The 19,485-nt window shown below is 41.1% G+C and overlaps 1 protein-coding gene across 1 annotated transcript in view; it reads left to right on the forward strand.

The window, feature by feature from the left end:
• Positions 1–18,968, forward strand: part of LOC111977155 (deoxyribonuclease gamma) — a 21,201-nt gene extending 2,233 nt beyond the window's left edge. Inside the window, exons 2-10 of the mRNA XM_070447804.1 lie at positions 5,761–5,983; positions 16,375–16,529; positions 16,733–16,821; positions 17,262–17,348; positions 17,571–17,683; positions 17,759–17,871; positions 18,029–18,186; positions 18,325–18,421; positions 18,604–18,968. Of these exons, the coding sequence (XP_070303905.1) occupies positions 16,389–16,529; positions 16,733–16,821; positions 17,262–17,348; positions 17,571–17,683; positions 17,759–17,871; positions 18,029–18,186; positions 18,325–18,421; positions 18,604–18,756 (951 nt within the window). The 5' untranslated portion in view covers positions 5,761–5,983; positions 16,375–16,388 and the 3' untranslated portion in view covers positions 18,757–18,968. The remainder of the gene's footprint in view (positions 1–5,760; positions 5,984–16,374; positions 16,530–16,732; positions 16,822–17,261; positions 17,349–17,570; positions 17,684–17,758; positions 17,872–18,028; positions 18,187–18,324; positions 18,422–18,603) is intronic.
• The last annotated feature ends 517 nt before the right edge of the window (positions 18,969–19,485 follow it).

Here is a 19,485-nt window from a genome sequence, read left to right on the forward strand (position 1 = left end):
TGGATAGGATCAGGATCGGAGCTTCCCGGGCAGGAACTGAAAAGTGTGTGCGAGCAAGGAAAGCCTACACACCTGAATCAGTTACACCAAGTCTGGTCGAGGAATGGGCCAAAATTCACCCACTTATTGTGGGAAGCTTGTTGAGCTTACCCGAAACATTTGACAGAAGTTAACAATTTAAAAGGCAATGCTCCAAATCTATGACGTATGTAAAATTCTGACCCCTGGGATGTAATGATGAATAAAAGCTGAAAATAAATCATTTCCTGCACCAGTATTTCTGGAAATTTTCACATTCTTAAAAGTAGTGGGACCTAACTGACCTAAAGGCAGGGAATTTTTTATAGGATTGAAATGTCAGGAATATGTGTAACTCGGTTTTAAATGTTAATTGCCTAAGGTGTGTATGTAAACTATCCGACCTTCAACTGTACATATTACCTAAATTACCTTGACTAACCCGTTCCCCGCACCATTAACTCCTTGTAATTGGTACCTCCTGTATATAGCCTTGTTCTTGCCTATTTCATTGTTTACTCCATTTTTACTTTAGATTTAATTTAGTTAAATATTTTCTTAACTCTTTTTCTTAACTGCATTGTTGGTTAAGGGCTTGTCATGCAGCGTCACGCAGTTGCTAAGCTAATCACCACACAATACCTTTTTTTTTTTAAATCAGGGTATACATCGAGAAACCTTATTATTTCCCTATAAAGTATGTAATGTCGCGATTCTGTTAGGATTTACCTAGGGGTCATGATTGGGGKTGTACAAATGTTTGGTGTAGTAGAATAATTGATTATGCTTATGTTATATTAATAGAAGGGGAGGGGTTAAAAGACCCCTCCCTCCTTACATTTATAGGGTTTTAGACTACTGATTAACAATAGATATAGTCATTGTAGAAGTTTAGTATTGTTCTACATTTGTATTTTAGTTCTCTCTCTCTCTCTGCCTCATTATAAAGAGGCCCTTAGACAGAACTCTGCAGGGGAGTGAAGGAGATAAGACTAGGTAAACATTCCACAATGGGTCAACTTTGGGGGAAGGGGACATTTACTGCTAAGTGTTGAGCTAACAACAAAGGCCCTGTTTATACAGCTTTGTAGGCATGGTTTTGGTCCCAGGAGTAGAGGATGATGATATAGGTAGTGACGTCACCAGGTCGCGACTTAGGGTTTAATAAAACCACTGGAGACCTTTTGGTGGGGGCAGAACTTACTCAGAAACATGCGWGCTATGTTCCTGTTTGTCAACTTCTGTCTGCAATTGCATTAATAAAGGTTTTTGAATGATTTAATTAAAGATATTGTCATAATGCTAATTTCACCAATGAACCAATGATTGACAAAGAAGGACGTAAGGAACGAACCCTAACAATTCCAAAGCTATATGATAGTAATGAGAACAAGTTAATTATCTAACACCTCGGAAAATATGTAATGTTGTACTTCATGTTGARGAAATMAATGCTAATGTTGGGTTTTTGAGCTTGCGCCCAATTGACTAAAATTCTCTCTCTGAAGGAGAGCTCACCGCGTGGCCCATTGACGACGTATGGGCAACGTACTGTACGCAATGGGCTTTAATACGATTGTAATTGAGTTTCTCCTTTCCTCAAAAGTAACTCTGCTGCCACTACTGCTTTGAGCTAAAAACAGATACGTTACAAAATAATTATCTGAGAGGTGAAATCCTCACTGCAGAAAGAATAAAGAGTTGACAGAAGAGAGCGTCAAATCTGTTCATGTTGAAAATTTCAGTCCATAATAAAACATTTTTGGCTGGGGCAGGACCATCTCATAATTTGCCAGGAAAAAAAATGGTTTGAACTCGCATTTCACGAACATTCGGGCTGAACATTGGTTATTCTGCATCATTTTTTTTCATGGTTCTAGATTGATTTTTAAGCATTTTCAACTAAGGAGCCAAATGAGAATGCTCAACTGCAAAAGACTCGAATGCACTTTGGGTCTGGAGCAAAGGCCTCATCATGCCCTTTCCCTCTTCAAAGGACCACAATGGATTTAAAAATATAAATATATATTTTCACCTTCATTTAACCAGGGTAGGCCAGTTGAGAACAAGTTCTCATTTACAAACTGCGACCTGGCCAAGATAAAGCAAAGCAGTGCGACAAAAAACACAACACCAAAGTTACACATTAACAAACGTATAGTTCATAACACAAAAGAAAAGAAAAATAGAAAAACTATGTACAGTTGTGCAATGTAGAAGCAGTTAGGGAGGTTGACAATAAATATGCCGTAGAGGTGAACAATAAATTACATTTAGCATTCAATACGGTGGTGATAGATGTGCAGATGCATTGATGTGCAAGTCGAATAACTGGGGTGCAAAAGGAGCAAGAGAGGTAAGTAATACTATGGCGATGAGTAGCTCGGTGTGCTAATTTATTTACAGTTACAGTGATCGTAAGCTGCTCAGACAGCTGATGCTTATAGTTAGTGAGGGAGATAGTAAGACTCCGCTTCAGTCACTTTTTCAATTCGTTATCCAGTCATTGGCAGCAGAAGTGGAAGGGAAAGCGGCCAAAGGACAGTGTTGGCTTTGGGGATGACCACGTGAAAATACCTGCTGGAGCGCGTGCTACGGGTGGGTGTTGTTATTGTGACCAGTGAGCTGAGATAAGGCGGAGCTTGACCTAGCAGAGACTTATAGATGACCTGGAGCCAGTGGGTTTGGCGACGAATATGTAGCGAGGACCAGCCAACGAGAGCATACAGGTCGCAGTGGTGGGTGGTATATGGGGCTTTGGTGACGAAACGGATGGCACTGTGATAGACTGCATCCAATTTGCTGAGTATTGTGTTGGGGGCTATTTTGTAAATGACATCGCCGAAGTCAAGGATCAGTAGGATAGTCAGTTTTACGAGGGTACGTTTGGCAGCATGAGTGAAGGATGCTTTGTTGCGAAACAGGAAGTCGATTCTAGATTTAATTTTGGATTGGAGATGCTTAATGTGAGTCTGGAAGGAGAGTTTACAGTCTAATCAGACACCTAGGTATTTGTAGGTGTCCACATATTCTAGGTCAGAACCGTCCAGAGTAGTGATGCTAGTTGGGCGGGAGGGTGCTGGCAGCAATCGGTTGAAGAGCATGCACTTAGTTTTACTAGCATTTAAAAGCAGTTGGAGGCCACGGAAGGAGTGTTGTATGGCGTTGAAGCTCGTTTGGAAGTTTGTCAGCACACTGTCCAAAGAAGGGCCAGATGTATACAGAATGGTGTCGTCTGCGTAAGAGGTGGATCAGAGAATCACCAGCAGCAAGAACGACATCAATGATACATACAGAGAAAAGCTGAAATAAGCTGTTAAGCTTTATTGTGTTATCCTTGATGATTTTCTTAAATTGAATATTGAATGTGGAAGCATCACCAGCTGGAGCGTCCTTATGTATGGATTTTACAAATTGTCAAATAAATCCAATCAATCAATCAGGGTGGATCCAAAGATGTTCTATTTGATGATCTATCAGAGGTCGCATCCCCTCCTCAGACGTTACATGCATCAACCAATGGTGGCGTGCCGCATCATCAGCTGATTGCTAGAACATATGACATGCATGGTTAGGTGATACATAAAATAACTTTCCAGGAGTTGTAACCTCATGCCTTTTGCACACATTGTATATAGATTCTCTTTTTTCTCTACCATGTTATTGACTTGTTTATTGTTTACTCCATGTGTAACTCTGTGTTGTCTGTTCACACTGCTATGCTTTATCTTGGCCAGGTCGCAGTTGTAAATGAGAACTTGTTCTCAACTAGCCTACCTGGTTAAATAAAGGTGAAATAAAAATAAAATAAAAAAAGGTCAGGAATGTTTCATTTAATGTCACATGCACAAGTACAGTGAAATGCCTTTCTTGCAAACTCAAAATGCAACAATTCAATAATGGAAAAATGGAAAATGGAAAAAAACACGAGGAATAAGAAATACACCAAGTAAGTAAGCATACTATATACAGGAAATATTTAAAAAGTAATTTCCAATACCATATTTACATGTTAAGTGATGGAGGTAGATATGTATAGGGGCAAAGGGACTAGGCAACAGCATATAAGATAAACAGAGTAGCAGCAGCTTGCATGTGAGTGGGTGTGTAGAGTCATTATAAATGTTTGTGCATATTATGTGTGAGTGAGCAGATGATGGAGTGGGTGTTTGTGTGTGTGTTGGAGTGACAGTGTAAGTGTGTAAGGCCCTGTGAGTGTGCATAGAGACAAATATTGAAATAAAAGGTAAATAAAGATACAAGGTAACACTATTTGTTAGCGTATTTATTATATTGCTTGGGAATGATGCTGTTCAGGAGCCTGTTGTTGTCAGACTTGATGCACCGGTACTCTTGCGTGCGGCAGCAGAGAAAATAGCTATGGCTTGGGTGGTTGGGGTCTGACAATTTTTTACACCGCTGATATAGAGGTCCTGGTTGGCGGGGGGCCGTACAACCCTCTGTGCGATCCGAGGGCGGTGCTATTTCCAAAACCAAGCCATGTGATGCAGCCAGTCAATATGCTTACAATGGTCAGTTGTAGAACCTTTTCAGGATTTGAGGGCCAGCCAAGCTTTCTCCTGGGTCAGCATGCCTGGAGCAGAAGGAACGTGCAGAGAACAGACGCTCAGCTGTACCATAATCACACTTGCAACATAACATTGCAGACAAGGAATGTTTGGGTGAGATGCTTGATACAATATTGGATTCATTAACTGTTTGAAATATGTTTAAATCGATCAGATGTGTGCCTTCTACAAGCACTGATAAGCTATTACATTTTCATGATTGCTTTCCACTGAGGAGAAAAAATTACAATTTCTTCAATAGAACATTAATATTTGGAGATTTACTAGACAGCCTGGTGGATTGGTGTCATAGCCCTGTCTCAATATGTTTTATGGTGTTTATTTGTAAGTTTATTGGTAAAAGTCCCAAATTAATTTGATCGCCCACATGAAATATGTGTTTTTGTAAGAAGTATATTTTGAGAATTTGTAAAGCTGTCACGTAAGAATGACATGTTTATATTTTTTATTTAAGATATTGAGAAGTGGCCATGATGACTCAGATCTGTGTAGTTTAGCCTGTTGCCCCCCCCCCCCCCCCCTGTGGAAGTCTCCTTCCTCGCTCTTCTCTAACATATAGGGCACAAATTCCAAACAGTCTTTTAACAAGTCGACCATGTTGAATAAACGTAATTTGAATTTGACCTGTTGTCCACTGATTTCATCCTTATGTGGGTGGAAATTTGAGACACAATATCCCAGGAAGTGTTATTAACCAGACTTTTAGAACTCTGGTGTGTATATGGTTCTGTCGGATTGTATTTCTGGTTTTGTTATTTTCATCTACTGATGCATGCAAAGTAAACCTTGCACAATATATAAACAAATTGCCAACTCGACACCAGATTAGCTGCTATTATATATATTAGCGGCGATGTGCAGTAAAATTGCAAGCGAGCATTTTTTTTTAGCCGGCAATCTCCTATTACATTAGGCGATTGTTTACATAGTGTCCATCACATGRGAATACATCAGGAGATTGAAAATATAAATTCACAAAAACATACACCCACCGGCGCTCAAAATATTCAGCTAAATAATACTTTCCTTCAGATATATTTTCTATAATTTCGATGCACATAAGGACCAACCGCACAGACAYCCGGTAGAGTACGTTCAAATATAATTGTATTCAACATTCTGGTTTGAGTGTTAACTTTCCATATTTTTGCAGTGCATTTAGTCAGACCGTGTAACTGGTAGATTCCAGTTTACAAGAACAAAAAAAGGAAGCGGATCGGGACATCACCTGACAGGAAGATGTGTTAAAGGTGTGGTGAAAACGGATACTTGCCCTACACCCAGCGGCAGCCAGACGGGACTTTTGTCAAGGTGTTTAAAGATTAGTCTAATTCAACACCGTGTACCTGGAATTCATCAAATTCTCTTCAAACAAGGTAGACTAATGATATTCACTGTTTCTGTTCAAATATTGTATCTTCACCTTGCTCACCAAAAGCTTCTAAATGTAATTCTGCTTCAATGCTTTTGTTGTTGCCTACAAACTATTATGGAGGAAATTGCTTTAAAAAAATATATAATAATTAACTAGACAAGTCAGATAAGAAAAAWMTCTTACTTACAATGACGGCCTACCGGGGAACAGTGGGTTAACTGCATCGTTCAGGGGCAGAACGACAGATTTTTACCTTGTCAGCTCAGGGATTCGATCCAGCATCCTTTCGGTTACAGGCCCAACGCTCTACCTGCCGCCGAGTTTTGTCGTGAATGTTTTATAGACAAATGTTGAATTCTCAGACTTATATCTAACTTTAACCACACACACGTTAGATCCTTCGTTGGAGCATCTTTAAATCTTAGAGCTGTTTCAAAAAAACAATCGCTATTAACGTCGCACATAACGCCTGTCTCAGACGACTCGTAGAACAGTAAAGTTCGTCAGATTGATTTTTACCCTCCRGCGTCAGAATATGCTAAAAATTAAAACCGAAATGACTGCATTAACCCTCCTGCTCTGTTTCCGGTCGAATTGGACCGATTAACAAGTTCTCTCTGAAAAATGTAGTTCATTTAATCTTATTGTCATACGGTTCCATGACTTTGTCCACACAGGGCATATGAACATACAAAATACATTTAGATGATTTTCATTACATTTTGGGTGTTTTATTTAACTTTTGTACACCCTTGGTGTTCCCTTGACCGGTCATTAGAAATTAATGGGGAAGACTACAATTAGTGTATAAAATTGAGTTCAGGCACATGCCCATTCATCAGATGGACACACTTCCTCTCCCAGAGGCATGTGTGTTTGAGCACACACACCTTACTCCCCTTCTTGGCTTCCATGGAAAACCCCACGGAAACCACACCTGTTGGCATTCTCACAAATAATCATATTATTGAAACAATATTACATAGAACTTTTCTCGCAGCTCTGGTATATAAAGTTTTTTTGAGGCCTTGTTCACAATTCATTCTGTGGCACCACAATGACCAAACGATAAACTGTATGCGAGGCTCTTCATCATATCTTTGATCATGACACTGGTGAGGAGGAGAGTCCTTGTTAAACTTTGACACAAAGTAGTCTGTGATAATTAGCACTGTCATCTGAGTATTTGTTTATTGTCAAAATAATAAATTATGCTTTTTTTTAAACTCAAATGAGTTGTATGAGCTCAGGTCAGTGAGGCCTACAGACCATAAATAGCAAATAGTTGTTTAAAACTTGTAATGTTCACAAGAACTTAAGTTGATTAAAACGATCTAACACAACATGTATATGTATTATGGATTTATATGTATTATTATGGATTTATAATCAGCTATAATGGGGTGGTCATTTTGGACCGGGAACACAGAATGAGTTAACATGAACCAACACAAACAGGGGATTAAGAGCTCCTAACTAAAGTAGTCTAAGGCCTAAGTATCATAATATTAATTGAATACATTTAATGTTAAATCAATTGAGTTTTGATATTTTGATACCTTGTACATTGTACTGGTCTGTAATCTTGCTCAAAATAATTACATGTGTAGCCTATACTTGTGTGCCAATGATGTGCAAATATTTCAGTGCAGCCACTAAGGCATATCTTTATTTAATAGGGGAGCAGTAGGGGAGATACTTATTATGCAGAATGGCCAGGGAAAGTGCTAAGAGATCCCCCCCCATTCCCCATAATTGTTTTATATTTGGTATAGCTTTTGAATTCCTGCTTTTTATAAATTATTCCTTTTTCAATTCGCAATATTACTGTCTGTATTTCTAAATGTTACATGTGTAGCCTAACTTTCGCAATGATGTGCCAAATATGTGCAGCCATAGGCAATATCTTTATAGGAGCAGTGGGGATATTCATGGAGGCCAAGGGAAAGCTAGACCCCCTCCCAATATTTATGTTATTTCGTCCGTTTCATAATTTTCCTTCAATTCGCAATATGCTGACTGCCATCTCACAGAGAAAACATCCAGTGCGAGAACCCGTCACCACTTTCTTCTCTGTGGTCCAAAAGAGTATGACGTGGGTGCCCCACTAGCATTGAATGCAGGAAACGCAGCGAGCACTATTTTTTGCTTTCGCTTGACAAAAGTATAAAAGTTAGCTATTCTTGCAGCTTATATTGAGGTAATGAGCACTCAAGTGTGCCATTGTCCTGACACCCCCCCCCCCCCAAAAAAAGTAAGGAAGACGGCTTGGGATTTGGCATTCTACCTATCAATTTCCGCATTGTAGCATAGTTCGTCATTGACGAGCAAACCAACTAAATTTGTTGCCATCTAGTTGTTGTTCCTCCGGGGCTAGCTCGCATATCTAGCTAGAATTAAGCCAAGAAAACTCTATGTGGTATTTACTCTATAATTACTCTTGCATTACTTGGCGTCAATGATTATTAAATCGGCTATTCGGGATATCCAACATTATTCATTATTCCAACATTTGGTGACTTCCGATTTTGTTGTCCCTGCCTGAGATTGGATTGTGTAAGTTCAACTACGATAGCTAAAGATGTAAGGAAGGCTATATGTTTAACAGCTGAACTTGCCCATGGATGCAGAAGTTAGAGCTAGCTGAAGCAGGCATTTTTTTAGCCAGGTTTATGACCTTAGGACTTAAAAAAAAAAACAAATTTGGATTATTTTTGATGCTCTTGTTGGGACAGTTGATAAGGAGTCTGTTTCACAACTTGAAAGAGGAGACATTTGGCCTGTTCTCTCTTACACGCTAAGGATTGAAGTCAACATGCTTTTTTTAACTTGCACAAACAAACACAGTATGAGAAGTACGGCTTCAGTGAAAAATTTGAAAGGTACTAGTTTTTGGGGTATTGTATTTGCTACTTGAGTAAGAGTGCTGAATTGACAGATTTATAGCAGCTGTGTACTTACAACATTCCTGAAGAAAAGTATGTACATTTTCCCTAACACCTAAAAGTACTTTTTACATTTTGAATGCTTAGCAGGACAGGGAAATGGTCTAATTCAGACTTATCAAGAGAACATCCCTGGTCATCCCTACRGCKTCTTATCTGGTGGACTCACTAAACACATGCTGCATTTCTAAATMATGTCTGAGGGTTGGAGCTTGCCCCTGGCTATCTGTCTGGTTTGCTCTATATAAGGAATTTGAAGTGATTGATACTTAATTATATTTGAGCAATTAAGTTACTTTTGATACTTAGGTATATTGACTTGAGTKATTTTCTATTAAGACAACTTTACTTAAATTACTCAAGTATGACATTTGGGTACTTTATCCACCACTACACACACACACACACACACCATAACCATGGACAGGCACATCATATTTAGCTTACTTTGATTGGACTAAATTGTTTTTGGTTTCTTTTAGTTGTCATTATTAGACTAAGCAMAGGTGATTTGATGACGAAAGTGTGCTGGAATAGTGGAGGCAGCTCCTGTTTTCTTTACGACTTGCGTTAACTCTGTGGTTCTAAATCAATAGTTTAGTGGTCCGAAAATGTTGAAAACATTAACATGCTTGACCATGCTGTAGGTCATGTAACTGTCTGTTACATGCAATATGCTTTGTGGACTTCACCGGACAGAGGTTACTATCTGGTTTTGTGATGAAACAAAGGTGTGGTTGAATTTATTCTGCCACTGTGTCTTCTTATTGTCTTGGCCTATATATCACGGTCGAAAGGCATATGAATGAACAGGTTATAGCGCAAATAATGCAATTATCACAACACACAGGGTGTAATATGGCTTTTTTGGGGGGGAGCTCCCCCATTGATTTTACCCACGCACCGCTACTGTCTAGGTCTAGGAGCTGCTCCGTCATCAGTATTGTGCTTCTATGCTTAAGTTTTGTTTGCGTCTTTAACTTTCAGTTTTGTACACCAGTTGGAAATACAATATTTTTCTTRGGTTTAGTTGGTCCAATGATTCTCTACACTCTACATTGTTTGTTTTGTAAAAACTGAAATTGGGCGAAGTTAGAATTTTAGCAACCAGGAAATGGCWGAGCATTGGTAAGCCTAAATGCCATTGCTATGGGAAACTAGGCCTTGGAGAGGTACCAAGGTAAAATGAGTTTTATATTGGATATTTGGGTTTCTCTTGTCAATAGCTATTGAACCAATCATGACATGACTGTTGGCCAATAGCTCTTACACAAAGCGTTCCATGACTGATTTAGATTCTCCTCTTTTTGGGGGAGGGCTTTCAATATTCAATAGCTCTTGCTATGAACATTTATTTTTGTCCCTCCCCTGATTCAGAATATATAATTTTCATAGTCATGGCATGGCATGCTTTGTGTAAGGCATAATTTCCCAAACTCTGTCCKCAGGACCCCAAAGGGTGCATGTTTTGGCCTTAACATTACACAAGTGATTTGTATTGTAAAAGTTTGATTATTAATTGTTTCTGAATTAGCTGTGTAGTGCTAGGGCAAAAAACTAAAATGTGCACCCCTTAGGGTCCCAAGGACCGAGTTTGGGGAAACCCTGGTGTTAGAGCTTTTGAAAATAGAACTGTATTTTATACAAAAAATAATAAAAAGAAGCTGTGGATTTGTCCATCCTCGACTGGTTCAAAATACACTGCTCAAAAAAATAAAGGAAACTAACAACCACAATGTAACTCCAAGTCAATCACACTTCTGTGAATTCAAACTGTCCACTTAGGAAGCAACACTGATTGACAATAAATTTCACATGCTGTTGGGGCAAATGGAATAGACAAAAGGTGGAAATTAAGACAATTAGCAGACACCCCAATAAAGGAGTGATTCTGCAGGTGGTGACCACAGACCACTTCTCAGTTCCTGGAGGTCATTTTGCAGGGCTCTGGCAGTGCTCCTCTTGCACAAAGCGGAGGTAGCGTCCTGCGCTGGGTTGTTGGCCTCCTCCCCCCATCTCGATCTCCTGATGTACTGGCCTGTCCTCTGTAGCGCCTCCATGCTCTGGACACTACGCTGACAGACACAGCAAACCTTCTTGCCACAGCTCGCATTGAATGTGCCATCCTGGATGAGCTGCACTACCTGAGCCCTGTGTGGGTTGTAGACTCCGTCTCATGCTACCACTAGATGAGAGCACCGCCAGCATTCAAAAGTGACCAAAAACATCAAGCCAGGAAACATAGGAACTGAGAAGTGGTCTGTGGTCACCCCTGCAGAATCACTCCTTTATTGGGGGTGTCTTGCTAATTGCCTATAATTTCCACCTTTTGTCTATTCCATTTGCACAAACAGCATGTGGAATTTATTGTCAATCAGTGTTGCTTTTCTAAGTGGACAGTTTGATTTACAGAAGTGTGATTTTACTTGGAGTTACATTGTGTTTGTTTAAGTGTTACTTTATTTTTTTGAAGCAGTGTACACATTTTCATAGTCATGGAACGTTTTGTGTAAGAGCTATTGAAATCTGAAATCTTATGTTTAAACACGTGTATTTTCTCCATCCACCCTGATTCAGAATATATACACTTTTCATAGTTATGGCATACTTTGTTCAATACTATGACAACTGAAATATCAATATAAAACCAATTTTGTCTGGCTGGGGCTTTCTTAGTACAGTTGTCAGCGATTAGCCCATGACTTGCTCCATGTGAACTAGTCCTACGCTGTGTTTTAAAGTTTAGAAACGTTATCATCGCTTTCAATATGGATTTTTGAAACATATGGCCCTTACCTTTTCATAAGCGAGTGGAAAAAAATCCTTCAAATAAAAGGTAGACTTACTATAGCAGTTTTGCACAGATCCGTATAGCTATGGGTGCCTCCATCCGAAACCACACTTCCACAACTAAACTCAGCAAAAAAAGAAACGTCCCTTTTTCAGGACCTGCCCAAGAATAATTCGTAAAAATCCAAATAACTTCACAGTCTTCATTGTAAAGCGTTAAAAACTTCCCATGCTTGTTTAAATGAAGCATCAAAAACAATTAATGAACATGCCCCTGTGGAACGGTCATTAAGAACCTAACAGCTTCAGATGGTAGGCAATTAAGATCAGTTATGAAAATCTAGGACACTAAAGAGGCCTTTCTACTGACTCTGAAAAACACCAAAGAAAGACTGCCAGGGTCCCGCCCATCGCGTGAACGTGCTTTAAGGCATGCTGCAAGGAGGCATGAGGACTGCAGATGTGCCCAGGGCAATAAATTGCAATGTCCGTACTGTGAAGGCCCTAACTGACAAGTTGCGGTTTTTGTCTCACCAGGGGTGAGTCAGATTTGCCTTTATTGTTGAAGGACTGAGTGTTACACTGAGGCCTGTACTCTGGATCGATTTGGAGGTGGAGGGTCCGTCATGGTCTGGGGCGGTGTGTCACAGCATCATCGGACTGAGCTTGTTGTCATTGCAGGCGATCTCAACGCTATGCGTTACAGGGAAAACATTATCCCCCTAATGTGGTACCCTTCCTGCAGGCTCATTCTGACATGACCCTCCAGCATGACAATGCCACCAGCCATCCTGCTCGTTCTGTGCGTGATTTCCTGCAAGACGGAATGTCAGTGTTCTGCCATGGCCAGTGAAGAGCCCGGATCTCAATCCATTGAGCATGTCTGTGACGTGTTGGATCGGAGGGTGAGGCTAGGGTCCCCCCCCCAGAAATGTCTGGGAACTTGCTGGTGCCTTGGTGGAAGAGTGGTGAACATCTCACAGCAAGAATTGGCAAATCTGGTGCAGTCCATGAGGAGGAAATGCACTGCGTACTTAATGCAGCTGGTGGCCACACCAGATACTGACGTTTTATTTCCCCCCCCCTTTGTTCAGGGACACATTTGTAGGTTTTTATGAATTTATTTGCAAATTCTGGTGGAAAATAAGTATTTGGTCACCTACAAACAAGCAAGATTTCTGGCTCTCACAGACCTGTAAAACTCCTCTGTCCTCCACTCATTACCTGTATTAATGGCACCTGTTTGTAACTTGTTATCAGTATAAAAGACACAAACCTCAAACAGTCACACTCCAACTCCCCTATGGCCAAGACCAAAGAGCTGTCAAAGGACACCAGAAACAAAATTGTGAACCTGCACCAGGCTGGAAGTGAATCTGCAATAGGTAAGCAGCTTGGTTTGAAGAAATCAACTGTGGGGAGCAATTATAGGAAATTGGAAGAACATACAAGACCACTGATAATCTCCCTCGATTGGGGCTCCACGCAAGATCTCCCCCGTGGGGTCAAAATGATCACCAAGAACGGTGAGCAAAAATCCCAGAACCACACGGGCGACCTAGTGAATGACCTGCAGAGAGCTGGGACCAAAGTAACAAAGCCTACCATCAGTAAACCACTACGCCGCCAGGGACTCAAAATCCTGCAGTGCCAGACGTTCCCCCTGCTTAAGCAGTACATGTCCAGGCCGTCTGAAGTTTGCTAGAGAGCATTTGGATGATCCAGAAGTTGGGAGAATGTCATATGGTCAGATGAAACCAAAATATAACTTTTTGGTAAAAACTCAACTCGTCGTGTTTGGAGGACAAAGAATGCTGAGTTGCATCAAAGAACACCATACCTACTGTGAAGCATGGGGGTGGAAACATCATGCTTTGGGGCTGTTTTTCTGCAAAGGGCACCAGGACGACTGATCCGTGTAAAGGAAAGAAGAATGGGGCCATGTATCATGAGATTTTGAGTGAAAACCTCCTTCCATCAGCAAGGGCATTGAAGATTAAACGTGGCTGGGTCTTCAGCATGACAAGATCCCAAACACACCGCCGCGGCAACGGAGTGGCTTCGTAAGAAGCTTTCAAGGTCCTGGAGTGGCCTAGCCAGTCCCAGATCTCAACCCATAGAAAATCTTTGGAGGGAGTTGAAAGTCCGTGTTGCCCAGCAACAGCCCAAAACATCACTGCCTCTAGAGGAGATCTGCATGGAGGAATGGGCCAAAATACCACACAACAGTGTGTGAACCTTGTGAAGACCTTACAGAAAACGTTGGGCTCTGTCATTGCCAACAAAGGTATATAACAAAGTATTGAGAAACTTTTGTTAGACCAAATACTTATTTTCCACCATAATGCAAATCAATTCATTAAAAATCCTACAATGTGATTTTCTGGATTTTTTTCTTCTCATTTTGTCTGTCATAGTTGAAGTGTACCTATGATGAAAATTACAGGCCTCATCTTTTAAGTGGAGAACTTGCACAATTGGTGGCTGACTAAATACTTTTTTGCCCACTGTAGTTGGCATTATGCATTCGGGCAGGTAGTGTTCTCCTGCATCTGCCAAACCCAGATTCCAGATGGTGACTAGTGATTCATCACTTCAGAGAATGAGTCCATGTTGGCGAGCTTTACACCACTTCCCAGCTGACGCTTGGCATGGTGATGGAAACCTATTTCATGAATCTCCCGACGAACAGTTATTGTGCTGACGTTGCTTCCAGAGGCAGTTTGGAACTACGTAGTGAGTGTTGCAAAAGAGGCCAGATTTTCCCGAGCTACACGCTTCAGCACTTGGCGGTCTCGTTCTGTGCGCTTGTGTGGCCTATCACTTCGCGGCTGAGCTGTTTCCCCTAGACTTTTCCACTTCACAATATCACTTACAGTTGACCGGGGCAGCTCTAGCAGGGCAGAAATGCCACGTTGGAGGTCACTGAGCTTTTCAGGAAGGCCATTCTACTGCCAATGTTTGTCTATGGAGTTTGCATGGCTGTGTGCTAAATGTTATACAACGGTCAGCAACGGGTATGGCTGAATCCACTAATTTGAAGGGGTGTCCACATACGCGTGTGTGCGCATATACAGTGCATTCGGAAAAAGTATTCAMACCCCTTGATGTTTTCCACATTTTGTTACGTTACAGCCTTGTGCTAAAATTGATTAAATTGTTTCCCCCCATCAATCTACACWCACTACCCCATAATGACTAAGCAAAAACAGGTTAGGAAAGATATCAAATTTAACAAAAATAAACTGATGCAAAAGTATTCAGGCCCTTTTACTCAGTACTTTGTTGAAACACCTTTGGATGCAATTACAGCCTCGAGTCTTCTTGGGTGTGACGCTACAAGCTTGGCACACCTGTATTTGGGGAGTTTCTCTCATTCTTTTCTCCAGATCCTCTCATGCTTTGTCAGTTTGGATGTGGGGTGTCGCTACACAGCTATTTTCAGGTCTCGAGATGTTCGATCGGGCTCAAGTCCGGGCTCTGGCTGGGCCACTCAAGGACTTTCAGAGACTTGTCCCGAAGCCATTCCTGTGTTGTCTTGGSTGTGTGCTTAGGGTCGTTGACCTGTTGGAAAGTGAACCTTGGCCCCAGAGGTCCTGAGCATTCTGGAGCAGGTTTTCATCAAGGATCTCTCTGTACTTCATCTTTCCCTCGATCCTGACTAGTCTCCCAGTCCCTGCCGCTGAAAAACWTATCCACAGCACGATGCTGCCATCACCATGCTTCACAGTAGGGATGGTGCCAGGTTTCCTCCAGACGTGGCACCGAGAATCTTGTTTCTTATGGTCTGAGAGTCTTTAGGTGCCTTTTGGAAAACTCCAAGCAGGCTGTCATGTGCCTTTRACTGAGGGGCTTCTGTCTGGCCACTCTACTAAATAGGCTTGATTGGAGTGCTGCAGAGATGGTTGTCATTCTGGAAGGTTCTCCCATCTCCACAGAGAAGCTCTGTCAGTGACCATAGGGTTCTTGGTCACCTCCCTGACCAAGGCCCTTCTCCCCAGATTGCTCAGTTTGACCGGGCGTCCAGCTCTAGGAAGAGTCTTGGTGGTTCCAAACTTCTTCCATTTAAGAATGATGGAGGCCACTGTTCTTGGATCTTCAATGCTGCAGAAATGTTTTGGTACCCTTTCCCAGATCTGTGCCTCGACACAATCCTGTCTCGGACCTCTGTGGACAATTCCTTCGACCTCCATGGCTTGTTTTTTTGCTCTGACATGCACTGTCAACTGTGGGACCTCTTATATAGACAGGTGTGTGCCTTTCCAAATCATGTCCAATCAATTGAATTTACCACAGGTTGGAATCCAATCAAGTTGTAGAAACATCTCAAGGGTGATCAATGGAAACAGGATGCACCGGAGCTCAATTGAGTCTCATAGCAAAGGGTCTGAATACTTATGTAAGGTATTTAAAAAWAWAWWTTTTTTAATACATTTGCAAAAATGTCTAACCAGTTTTTGCTTTGTCATTATGGGATATTTTGTGTAGATTGAAGAAAATAAATGAAATCAATTTTAGAATAAGGCTGTAACATGTGGAAAAAGGGAAGGGGTCTGAATACTTTCCGACTGCACTGTGTATATGTAATGTTCAGTGTAGTAAAAACAAAAGTAACAATGTATGACCAGTAATCTCACATGTCTTTTCCCATTCACAGCAAGCCGCTCAGTCATGACTTGCCACTCTCCTCTCCTCCTCCTTCTCGTTGGTATTTTTGGGCCATGTTCAAGCTTCAAGATCTGTGCCTTCAATGTCCAGAACTTTGACGATGTCAAATCAGCCAACTTCAGGGTGATGCACACTCTGACCAGGGTGAGACTCTGCCTCGTCTTTTCACAATCATACAGTTGCTATTCACGACGACTGGACCAGGAAGGAACTAAACTCAAACATTTTAACTATAGTTCCATACTGTTGAGTAAATCAGTCTCAATTACTTTATTATAATCATCCAGGTATCTTTCTGTGGTTTGTTAGACATTCTTGTTCTAATCCGGTTGGTTGATTGTCCACAGATTGTGTCTCGCTGTGACATCTGTCTCCTTCAGGAGGTTAAAGACGCACAGGGCAATGCCACTAAAGCTTTGGTGGAAGCACTCAACAGGTACAGTTGCATCTAGATACTGTTACCATAGAAAGAGAATCCATTGAATTCTATTTATGACTGTAACAAGTACTCTACCTTAGGCGTATTCCAATCTTACCCTACGAGGTCTGGTGTCTGATGGGTTTTCTGTTCTTCCTGATGACTAGTGGCACCCACCTGGTGTCCCAGGTCTAAAACAGTCCCTGATGGGGGGAGGGGGGAAAGCAGTGGAACTGGCTTAGAGGTCCAGATTTCAATTTGAGGGATTTTCCTCATGCACCGTTCAGTGACGCATATATACATTGTTTTGTATTCCTTGATTGTTTCCTATAAAATTGTATTGCGGCTTTTGTTAAATGCACTTTAAATAAATTGTGATTTTGATTATAAAGAAAATAATTTAAGTCTTTTCACTTAATTTATGGACCAACCCTTTTTTTTTGTTAATTTCTTCTTAGATATGATGCCTATCACTATAAATATGTTTCCAGTGGAGTTCTGGGGCGAACACCTCAGGACCAGGAGCAATATGTCTATCTGTACAGGTAAGGGAAGCGTTCTTTTACATCTTTTACAGCTCTTCATTTATAAATGCTACTCTCGTGACGTAAACTTGCATTCATTTGAGATCCTAAATATGCCGCCTCCCCTGTCCTAACCTTCTGACTCTCGGCCCTACATGCTAGTTAAACTTTGTCACCCTGCTTGACTTTAAGCCTAAACGAATGGTGCTATAACTAACTCTATAACTAACTGCCTCTCCACAGGGATGAAACCGTAGAGTTGACAGATCAGTACCAGTACGTTGACAGAAAGGGGGGGAATGCAGCTACATTCTCCAGAGACCCCTTTGTTGTTAGATTTCAAGCCAAGGAAACAGGTTAGTTAAGTTCATGAGAATTTGAAATTCATTGTGTACTGTTTGGATAACTTKCAATGATCTTCCTCTGAACAGTGATTGGAGACTTTGCTCTGATCCCGCTGCACACTATGGCCTCTGATGCAATCAAGGAGATTGACAAGCTCTACGATGTTTTTGAGGAAATCAAAAAGAAGTGGAATACTGAGGTGAGGCATGACGACTACCTGCTGGTGTTTCTGTTTGGTTCTTATTTTTGTGTCGGTAAGCTGAATGCAGTTAGTTATCTSTCATGCTACATGATTCTGAATATCTAACTTTTGGAACATACTCCTCTCACCAATGTAATGCCACTCTGTACCATAGAACGTGATGTTRCTTGGAGCCTTCAATGCTGGTTGTGGGCACATGACCCGGCAGGACAAGGCGAACATCCGACTTTTCTCAATACCTGGATTTTTCTGGTTGATCAGGGACCAGGTGGACACCACTGTTGGGGATACTGCCAGCTGTGCCTATGACAGGTGGGTGGAAATTTGAAAATGAGCTACACTGAAATTATATTCTTTGAAATGAAGGCATTTTGATTTATAAGCAATCTGTATTGATGGATCCAATAACATATTACTCTTCAGCTCTATTTGACACTTTGTTTTTCTTAGGATTGTGATACACGGAGAGCGCTTCCTGAAGGCCATCAAACCTTATTCAGCTCAGGTCTTCAACATTGCCAATGAGTATAAACTCTCAAAGGAAAGGGTAATACTTCCTTTTCCTATTTACAAACAACGTTTTCATTTAGCCTTTCAAACTSCTATCCATCTTCAACAAACCTCCAGGAGAAGATTTAACATCCCAYACATGCAAAAGTCACCTGTTTTATGTTTGTTTCCTGTGTCGTAGATGTCATGACACAGAATAAACTGATCTCCAAATTTCAGGTTCTGGAAGTGAGTGACCACTTCCCTATTGAGGTGGAGCTGAAGACTAAATCGTCAGGGCAACTTCAAGCTCCGGTTCAGCCTCTCCTGCTAATTGCTCTCTCTGTCATCACCTCCGCCATGCACATCTTACCTTCAACCAGTATGGTGTGAGGAGGACTGATGGTCTTCTCCAGAGTATGGATCATAGAAATGTATAATTCAATAGTATGGACATCTACAACTTCAATGAGCAGCTGGTTTACTCATGCAAGGTTTTGTCAAACCTATCCCCGGGTACCTCTAGATGCTTCACTATTTTGCTGTAGCACTGAACTTGCTCACCTCATTCATCTAATTAAGATGTTGATGATTAGTTGCTACGTTTAATCGGGTGTGCTAGCATGGAACTGCTGGGGGTCCCTGAGGAGAGGTTTGAGAACCACTGCTCTAATAAACAGTGATTCTGTCTGACTGGTCCCCATGAGATTGCAGACATTTTAGAGACAGCAACATTTATCACTACACAAATTGACGGCACAATGAATTGAAAGGAGATGAGGGACATATCTATGGATTTGCTCTGGTGTTGGATTGCTGATCCCAATTTTGCTCTGCTCTGACATGCGGTTTCAGGTATTTGACGTATAATATCTTGAATGGAAGGCTACAGATTCCAGAAGCCACCACTTCTGCATTTAGTAACATCTATTTTGTAAATTAATGGTTGTAATATTTCAAATTCAGTTAGGTTTTTAAAACATTCTATTATGTGATGTGGTTTTTACATTGTCACTGTAAATGTTCAATGCATGTATTGTACACCAGTATTTGAATAAAACGAAATTGATTTTAAAACAAAGTAGGCCACATTTTGTTGTTTGAGGATCTGTCTACCCAGAC

This window comes from Salvelinus sp. IW2-2015, linkage group LG17 (assembly GCF_002910315.2).
Source record: "Salvelinus sp. IW2-2015 linkage group LG17, ASM291031v2, whole genome shotgun sequence".
In the NCBI taxonomy this organism is placed as follows: Eukaryota; Metazoa; Chordata; class Actinopteri; order Salmoniformes; family Salmonidae; genus Salvelinus; species Salvelinus sp. IW2-2015.